This window comes from Ostrinia nubilalis, chromosome 21 (assembly GCF_963855985.1).
Source record: "Ostrinia nubilalis chromosome 21, ilOstNubi1.1, whole genome shotgun sequence".
Lineage (NCBI taxonomy): Eukaryota > Metazoa > Arthropoda > Insecta > Lepidoptera > Crambidae > Ostrinia > Ostrinia nubilalis.
Genome location: NC_087108.1, coordinates 10,227,630 through 10,237,801, shown reverse-complemented (window position 1 = coordinate 10,237,801; position 10,172 = coordinate 10,227,630). Strand labels below are relative to the sequence as shown.

The 10,172-nt window shown below is 39.0% G+C and overlaps 1 protein-coding gene across 1 annotated transcript; it reads left to right on the top strand.

The window, feature by feature from the left end:
* The first annotated feature begins 281 nt into the window (after positions 1 to 281).
* LOC135082370 (SH2B adapter protein 1) lies at positions 282 to 9,773 on the top strand. Its single transcript, XM_063977167.1, has 6 exons — positions 282 to 1,115; positions 1,662 to 1,893; positions 2,589 to 2,779; positions 4,648 to 4,821; positions 8,514 to 8,519; positions 9,580 to 9,773. The coding sequence occupies exons 1-6, from the start codon at positions 435 to 437 to the stop codon at positions 9,697 to 9,699; spliced, it is 1,404 nt and encodes a 467-aa protein (XP_063833237.1). The 5' UTR covers positions 282 to 434; the 3' UTR covers positions 9,700 to 9,773.
* Positions 9,774 to 10,172: the final 399 nt, after the last annotated feature.

Genomic DNA, 10,172 nt, shown 5'->3' with positions numbered 1-10,172 from the left:
ATAAAAAACAAATTTTCTTCAACCTCCGTAGAACAGAACGACCTAGTTAAAAAAAAGTTGCCATTTTAATTAAAATGTTCAAAATATTGTTTGAGTGGTTTTGATTCATATAATTCAATTAAACACAGGAATGCATTAATAAGTAGTCAAAATTAATCTATTTGTTTTTATCAAACAAATATTGGTGTTTGATTAAATTTTTGAACAAGATTTATGGTTGTTTGAACTTGTTTGTGTCTACTTTTTTGTAATATGGCAACAAAACTTGTTTTTGCGAGAAAACCGTGAGGAGCATCGTGAATTTTATTTTGATTGAAAATTTGTAATGTGAACGCTATTGTAGCGTTATTTGGTGTGTTAGTGCGTTGTTATTGTTTTGTTTTACGTATGTACCGTCAGCTTCCCAAGTGGAGCTCCTAAGAAGGCTACTCGCCATGGCGGGGCCGTCGGACGGCGAGCCCGAAGGCTGGGCCGAGTTTTGCGAGCGTCAGGCCAAAGCGGCCGCTCAGGACTTCGCCAAGACCTGGCTGCAGTACATACACACCAGCGGCAATGACCCCCAACGGCCTCAAGTCACAAACAAGGAGTTAGTGAAAAGATTCTGCGACTGCTTCTCCGATCAGTTCGAATTTGAGTTAGTGAAGTTAAAAACGCTAAATAAAGTCCCGAACGGCACTCACACAGGCCACGATGAGAGTGACTACTCAGAGGACACGGATTCTCCTAAAACGCAACACAAGCCATTCTTTCGCAGGTTATCTTTCAAATTGCGACGCGGTAAGGGTTTATTTAAACAACATTCGGATGAAGTGGAACTGTCGTCGAATTTGAATAAACACAATAAGACTAAACTAGCTAAGATAGTAGTAGAGTGTAGGAAAGAAGGTCTGGTTAATTATTTGACCCCGGAAAGCTTAGAGCAGCCTGGAGGTCCTCAGAAATGGGAGAGATGTAGACTGGCACTTGTGAAGACTGTTGGAGGGTATATGCTGGAGTTCTATTCCCCGCCGAAGGCACAGAAACCTCGCAGTGGTGTTTTTTGCTTTTTAATATCAGAAGCGAGAGAGACCACTGCTTTAGAAATGCCTGACCATGAAAATACTTTTGTATTAAAGGTTTGTAGCTAATTTAATTAAATGGTATGTGTAATCATGCATGAGTGATAATTCATTTCTTTTATTTATGCAATAAGCTATAGTATAATAGGTTAAAACTATTATGATTTCCTTCCTTGTAGGAAATTGTTATATTACATCTCAAAATACTATTAGGCATGGATATTTTGAGACAACTACCTAGTATAGTTACATACACTTAAAATAACCTACACAGCTGTAAGTTTTTACCCGACTGCGCCAAAAGGAGGGTTATGTTTTTTAAAATCTTGTTTATTAAAGGACTAGTCCAAAAAAAAGTTAAAATTGATTAGGATATTAACTTATTTACGAGTAAAGACTTCCCTTTAAATCTATTAATTTTGTGCTTTGTTAATTAGTTGAGGAAAAGCATAAAACATGGTATTTTTAAAAATCATAATATTATCAGTGGTCGCCTGAGGTATTGAAGTATAGTACTTACTAGCCCTTGAATTGACACTAATACCTAAATCATAATACTTACTGATTATAATTATTAATTGTACCATCTTGTATTATTTCCAGGCAGACAACAATATGGAATATGTAATAGAGGCGGCAGACGTAGACGATATGAAATCCTGGCTGGCCACGATCAAATACTGTATGCGATCTCCGCCGACCACACAACCACCGCCCGATGCGCTACCCGGCTTGCCTGAGCCGGCGCCACCAGACCTTCCGCCTCGGAGGGACCTGCCTCCTAGCACTAGTAACACTGACCTTGCCACGGATACCCCGGAAGAGGCTGAATTAGGTATGTGTTTAATAAGAGCCCTGCTTAAATTAGCCAAGATGGTATGGTTTTGTGTCTGTCTTGTATGTAGGCAATGTTGCCCATCAATTTTTTTTTAATCTTAGACCTATTCTAGACTTCATATCATGTTAAGATACTGCTTTTTTATATGGGCAACAAACCTGCTGATGATTCCACTAAGGGAAAGATGTGTGAACATCCTAGGCAACCATCCTCCGCACAACCTTCTTTAATTTACCCTAGCTAGGGTAGGCCCTGCAGTAGAGACCTAGAGCTACGCGTTTTAACTCGAGTGCTTATAGACAAACACGTGCCTGTATGTGGACAGAATCCCTCTGGATAGTCTGTATATGATGCGATTTGAAAGATACGAGGAAATCTGTGTCATCTGGACTAGCTTTTAATGGTCTGATGATTATTATTATTCTGTCTAATAGCTTCAATGGTGGGAATTTGAAGCACACTGGTTTTGCCAATGTCGAGTGTTTAGACTCTAAACTTTAGAGAGATACGGTGGACAGGATGATGTTTAACAACAATAGTTAAATGTCAATTTCAGTCTTGAATCTGTGCTGGAGTTAAAATAAAGTTTTAAATAAATGCTAACAGTTATTGCATTGACCACCTTACTAAAATTTCTTTATTTTAGATATTCATATGCTGTTGAATCTTATATTGTAAATCATATCTCCCAGGTTCAATAGCAGAAGAGGCGTGCGAATCCTCCCGCGTATCGCTAGCGGAATGGCCGTGGTTCCACGGCACGCTGGCGCGCGCGGCGGCGGCGGCGTGCGTGCTAGCCGGTGGTGCGGCGGCGCACGGCTGCTACCTGGTGCGCCAGAGCGAGACGCGCCGAGGAGAATATGTGCTTACTTTCAACTTCCAAGTAAGTTTGTAGGCATAGCGATGCTATTCTGACCGTTCCCACAGAACAGGTGTACATTGGATGGAGTATGTGCTGACCGTCAACTTCCAAGTGTGTTTCTTTAGACAGCGGGGCCATTGTCAGTGCTCATCATCATCATCATTTCAGTCATAAGACGTCCACTGCTGGATTAGATAAGCCTTCCCCAATGATTTCCAGATTGGCCGCTTGGTAGCGGCCTGCTTCCAGCGCCTTCCAGCAACCTTTAGGAGGTTATCTGTTCACCTTCCAGGTGGACTACGTTGCACTCCAGAACCTTCCGGCCTATCGGCCGTCAGTTCTGCGTGCTATGCCCTGCCCGTAGCCATTTCAACTTCTTTCATCAGCGTCATTTTTGATTCACTCTCGTAAAGGAACACCGAGCATAGCTCACCGCTCGATCCCACCGCTGTGAATCCTTTGTAACCTGGATAAGAAGAACATAGGAGTAGTTCGAAGTTAAAGATCACCAGATTAGCAACCAGCATAAGCCTCCTCGCATAGACTTCAAAGGGAATGTAGGCTAAATCCTAGGTCTCCCCAACTCATCTGGCCAGGGTAGGGAGTGTCCTCCACGTGTCTCGTCCCGGTCCCTGTCCCGGCTCGGGCTGGTCCCGGCACGCTGCCTCGCGGCGCACGACTGCTACCTGGTGCGCCAGAGCGAGACGCGCCGAGGAGAATAATGTGCTCACCTTCAACTTCCAGGTGGGTTTCCATAGACAGGGACTGCTGTTAGTGTCATCTCTTTCTCACTGCTGTACCTCCTGTGTAGCTAGGATAAGAATAACATAAGGAGGAGCTGGAAGCTACCTGGTGCACCAGAGCGAGACGCGCCGAGGGGAATATGTGCTCACCTTTAATTTCCAGGTGGGTTTCCGTAGACATAGGGACTGCTGTTAGTGTCATCTCTTTCTCACTGCTGTACCTCCTGTGTAGCTAGGATAAGCATAACATAAGGAGGAGCTCAAAGCTACCTGGTGCGCCAGAGCGAGACGCGCCGAGGGGAATATGTGCTCACCTTTAATTTCCAGGTGGGTTTCCGTAGACATAGGGACTGCTGTTAGTGTCATCTCTTTCTCACTGCTGTACCTCCTGTGTAGCTAGGATAAGCATAACATAAGGAGGAGCTCAAAGCTACCTGGTGCGCCAGAGCGAGACGCGCCGAGGGGAATACGTGCTCACCTTCAATTTCCAGGTGAGTCCATAGGTTTAACGGGACTGTTGTCACCTTTCCCACAGAACAGGCGTACGCTGGGACCTTCAACTTCTAAGTGTGTTTCCGTAGACAGCGGGACTAATGCCAGCGATCATCATCAACATCGTTGCAGCCACAGGACGTTCACTGCTGAACATAGGCCTCCCCCAATGATTTCCAGATTGGCCGCTTGGTAGCGACCTGCTTCCAGCGCCTTCCCTGGATAAGGAGAACATAAGAGTAGCTCGAAGTCAAGGATCACCAGACCAGCAACCAGCATAAGCCTCGTCAACCCGTCTGATCAGGGTAGGTAGTATCCTCCATATGCTATGTCCTCGGTCCTCTCTTGTCCTAGCCTCGTGGCTTAGTTCCACGGCACGCTGGCGCGAGCGGTGACGACAGCTCCATGTCTGGTGATCCTAAAGTCCTCCAGTTCCAAGAATAGGAACACCTCTACACTTCCCATGGATGCCGTGAAGCCACTAAGAGAGAAATACGAACATCAGGCCTCCCCAACCCGTTTGGCTAGCATGCGGAGTGTAGGGCAAAAGCTTTATTTTTCACATTAAAAGAGTCCTCCCGCAATCCGCATCTATGACCGAATGTGTCAATAAAGTGTTTTCATTCTTTCTAACTTGAACCCTTTTATTTCCAGGGCCGCGCGAAGCACCTTCGCATGACGCTCAGCGACTCGGGCCAGTGTCGGGTCCAGCACCTCTGGTTCCCGAACGTTCACGACATGCTCGAACACTTCCGAGCCCACCCGATCCCGCTCGAGTCGGGCGGCGCTGCTGACGTCACGCTGACGGAGTACGTCGTGTGCCAGGACGCGGGCCGCCAACAAGTGAGAGACTAGGCGCGCGATGCTCGATTGTTTTTAGAATGTGAGATGCGTAGTCGATTGTTTTACGATTGTGAGATGTTTTATCGATTGTTTTTGGACGTGAGATGTCATTGTGCTCGGTTTTGAGATCTTGATAGATAGCGATACCGTAAATTGCTCGCTCTTTTCACAGAAAATGACCTCTTTTGGTGTATACCACAAAAATGTTTGCGTGTCAGGTTGTATTAGCAAACATTTGCTAAGTCAGAGTCTTATTTGACAATTCGTTCGATATTGTTATTCGATTTTTCTTTCGTCGAGTATGATCGATTTATATCGTCTTCTCTGGTTTGATTACTCAAAAGACTTGTTATTTTGAATCGGGACAATATCTCGAGTTACTTCATACCGCTGGAGTCGGGCGGCGCTGCTGACGTCACGCTGACCGAGTACGTCGTATGCCAGGATGCGGGCCGCCAACAAGTGAGAGACTAGGGCGCGCGATGCTCGATTGTTTTCGAATGCGTAGGCGATTGTGAGATGTTTTATCGATTGTTTTTGGACGCGAGATGTGATTGTGCTCGGTTTGAAATCGTTACAAAAGGTAATGACGTAAATCGAACGCTCTTTTCATTGAAAAAAGTCTTTAATGGCTTTGATGGCTTAGAAAAGTAATTTGATGGTGTAAATCAAACGCTTTTTTCACTGAGAATAAACCGGTTTTGACGTAATATTGTAATTTTCTTGGTGTAGTCGATTGTCCTACGATTGTGAGACTTAATCGATTATTTTGGAACTCAAGATGTGCTCGTTACTTTAAGGTTTGAAAGGCGAAATGTTGTTTTAGTGTATTTAGATTCAGTTTCAATATCGCTAACCTGAACAGAACAGAATACTTATGTATGCGTCTTAACAACATCAGACACACATCGCTAGACAAGTCAATATTTTTGTTTCGGGACCTTAAAAGAAACAGGTGTCATTAACATACATTAAATATCAGATTTTAGAAAACTTGTATGTATTATGTATATCCAAATTATATTGGATATCTCGCAATTCGTCAAAAGCAATCGAGAACATCCACAATCGTACTAGAAGTGTCGCTTGTATGTAATGAGATTTCATTATGTTTATGTACTTCGTATTTATTGCTCAAGCTTTACTTTAAATAGTAGTTTGTATCTGTATGAATGTTCGTAAAACATTTTGTTTTCAATTATCACAGTTTTTTCAGTTATTTTTATTATAAACTTTTAGGTTGAAACCATTCGTTGAAACTACTGCCCAGTCAACATAAGAGACCTATAAAATGTCACATAAATCTATACTAATATTATAAATGCGAAAGTAACTCTTTCTGTCTGTCTGTCTTGCTTTCACGCTTAAATCACTGAACCGATTTTGATTACATTTTGCATAGAGATAGTTTGAGTCCCGGGAAAGGACATAGGATAGTTTTTATCCCGGTTTTTCATTTTGACAGATAAAATTCCACGCAGGCGAAGCCGCGGGCGGAAAGCTAGTATTACCTAATACGATTTATTATAAAATCCTACATAACTCAATATTTAGGAAAAAAATAAAATCTTATAATAAATATTTTGAATATTGTAGCTCCATAAGCTATTATATTTTTTAGTCTTGAAAGTGGATTTATATTCATATTCTTCAATTTATATTTCGCTGTAAATTCAAAGAGGCATTAAAGTCCCACCGAATGTTCCTAGCAATACTATACTTACAAACTTAATTGTATATAATTTTATAAATGGACTTCACTAACCAGTGGACTTACTAAAAGCATTTACCAATGTTTAAAATATATGCCCTTTATTAAGACAAAAAGGCGCTCTACGATATTTATATGATTCATATTTATATAAACAAGCCTTCTTAAACACAATGCGTTCCTAAGATAGCGCAATAGCGCAGTTTCACGGCACACTAGCGCCACCTGACGCTACGCTATAGCCCTGTCTCGTGACGTAACGCTATAACGTCGCCACTTGACGTTACGCTGTTGTTTCGTGACGTCATGATACGCTAGGAACGCTACCTGTTTGACCAAGGCTTATGCAATACCATGCTCAATGGTCTGTGTATTTTAAATTGATCATAATATTTTATATGTTCAAAACCAACCTCTAAAATTATATTGGTTCAATAAAACACGCATTCTGTGATAGTACTGATCAAACTAAGTGGAATGTGCATTTTTAATGTTGTAGCATATAGTTGTCAGCTTTTAGTGTCATTTTTGCTAACCCCCTCCTAATTTTTGAGTCTTAGAACTATAATGATTACTCCGTGGCTAAAAAGTCTTATTCGAGAAAAAAATGCAATTATTTATCTCTTTTCTTTTGTAAATATAATTTAGTTGGACGTCAAACTACAAATTATTTAGGTATCTAATATTTTAATTATTCGTTTAAAGCTTTGAGACCAATATTAACGACATACCTATTCATTTTGAGAATTGAAGCGAACAAATGAAGTTATTCATCAGTTGATTTTTAAAACATTTTGTCCCAATATGACATCTCCTAAGAAATAGTTTTATAATTTTAGTAACAATGCAACTCAAGTTTAGTCTTACAGGCTACTAGTAGATAAGTGTTCTTACTTCCCAACTGCCATTTAAATATAAGTAGATTTTTCAAAGTACCAAGTGTCATTTACTTTAATTTTATCTGTCTTGATATTTTACTAACACCCGTATTCACAAACGATGCTTGCTTAAGTGAAGCAGCAATTTGAACGCACAGCGTTGAATAGAGCTCTGTGATTGGTTCGCGCGTGACCCTGTGCGTCCACGCGCACTGTGAGACCTCACAGTAATGTTTGTGACTACGGGCGTAAAAGTTCAGTATAATAAATATTCTCAAAACAAGGAATGAAGAAATGAAAAGAAATTCTTTAGAATTTATTTATTGTTTATATCATCCACTTAGCTTTATATGCTTGTTGCACGATTTTCATTTGTTTTTATCGTTTTTATTTGGTGTAATGTGTTTTGCAATGTTTTCATACGTAACAAAAATTCATTCTAATTGTTATAATTTTGTTTAATGTAGATCTGATTTTTTTTATAAATATTGGGAATATGGTATACCGTAATCTGGCCCATCAAGGCAAAATTTTTCATCGTGAAAGTAATCAAAATATTTATATTTTCACTGCCTATTTATGAGCTTTCAAACACCATGATTTTTCTTGATTTTGAATGCACAAACATATTTAAATATTTTAGAAATGCATAGATTCAATACATTTTTGTTGATTTTATTCGTGACACAAATTGAATAATATCTTATATAAAAATATTTTATACTTGAATACTCTTGTGTAACTTATTTATTGATAAAATTGTAAATAACTTATTATTTTGTGTATTATTCAAATATGAAAAATGACACAGTTTTTGTGGTGTCAACTAACTCAATCATGCAACATACAACAGTCAGGTGTTGTTTCCTAGTGGAAACACACCTTTAACTGTTGGCTGACAAATTGTATATTTTAAGGTACATTTTGCACCAAAAATTTTATAGCCTTGAAAACTAGACACCTTTATAAAATAGGATTATCTGTGACTTACGAAACACATATTAGGGATTTTTATTTTACTGCATCATATCGACAAAAGATATAATGTTAGTAACATTATTCTTACATGTATAGGTTAACCATAGTAGTCTCATGTAGAATTAGTTTTATTTAACTTTTTTTGCATTTTATCGATATATTGTTTTATTTAATTTAAAGCATCGCCATGTATGTAGTTTTAGACTGATTTTGTTCAATGGGAATGTATTCATATTATTATTTTGAAAATATTATTTAAGTATCTTAAATGAAACATTAAATTAACTATACTTATTGCTTTCTATAAAATATAATGTCATAATAATAATATGATTTTATTATGTTGACTGTTAATAAAGTGTACTAACAAAGTATGTTTTATAATATTTATTCTAAATAGTATGATGCTTGTACAGTTTTGATAACTTATTGTATAATGAAAATGTATAAATTTTTGTATGTGTATTAATCGGCCTAGCTAGATAATGAGTTTATTTAATAATTTGATTTCTTATGAGTATAAAATATAGTTTGCATCATTTTATTGGAATTTTTTTTAACGTATGTTTGTTTGTACGTCTGTACAGATCACAATCATGTTCTTCCGAGCTTTAAAATAATACCTTGGTTGTAAATTTTATTACATATTAAACTTATATGGTATGGAATGGCTTGAATTTTTATTTGCTGTATGTTTTTTATTTCCTTTGCCAGTTTTTGAATTTGCACATCGTTTGTGGTAAGTGTCTTTTTTCACGCTATTTTAGTTTTGTTTCGTATTTGTTGCATCAATGTTACATTTAGTTTAGTATGCATTAATGTGATTATATTGAATTTGTAGTTATTCATATTAAATAAATCGTAAATGGATGGTCAAAAAGAGTCAGCAAATTGAATTCGTTCCTGTATTTTTAGTTCTATAATCTACTATTCTCACATCAGCTAGCATCACTGTCTTCCACTAATGAGTGACAGGACCTAACTCTACTGTGGCGCCAATTTGTGTAATCTTTCTGACCACTTTTTTGTATTATATTTTTTGTTATTAATATTTTGCCAGAGTAATCTCTCCAGACCAGTTTTTAGTATATTTATTTACTGATTTTAATTACACAGGTTTTAGAAGGTCTTCGTAATTATATTACTTTTTTATTCATATAAACCACTTGATTTCAGCTGAACGTGACCCACGGTAGCGACGTGCGTATGCGTCGAGCGGAGTTAGAAGCGCTTCTTCAAGCCAGCGGTGCTCCTCACGACACTCGGGCCGTGGATAACCAATACAGCTTCGTGTAGCCGTGGGCCGCGGTCAAAGCTGCGTGCTGCGCCACTGGTAGGCCAGATAGGGTATGATGACGTCAGAATCGCCCGGAACAGACCTTCAACAAGAGACAAAGCTTCTGCACGAGGCGGTCCCGTCAAACTAACATAGCCCAGAACAGACGGTGAAACGCAACTGCAACTTTCTGATGATTTTTATGACTAAAACTGAAAGTTTCAAACTGGTCGCGTCATGTGTGGTCTCTCAACGGACGCTATGGCAGAAACTTAGATGCAACTCAAAAGTAACTAGCAGTAGCAGTTTCGTTGCAGTTGCGTGTCACCGTCTGTTCTGGGCCTTACAGATCATTACAAAACCCTTCTAAAGCTGAGTTGCACCACCTAACTTTGACCGTAAATTTAACGATAACCGGTGTTTTTGTATGGAATTTGACAGATTTTTTACTTTTGTCAAAGTTAAAGCACAAAATATAACAGAAGGTAAACTC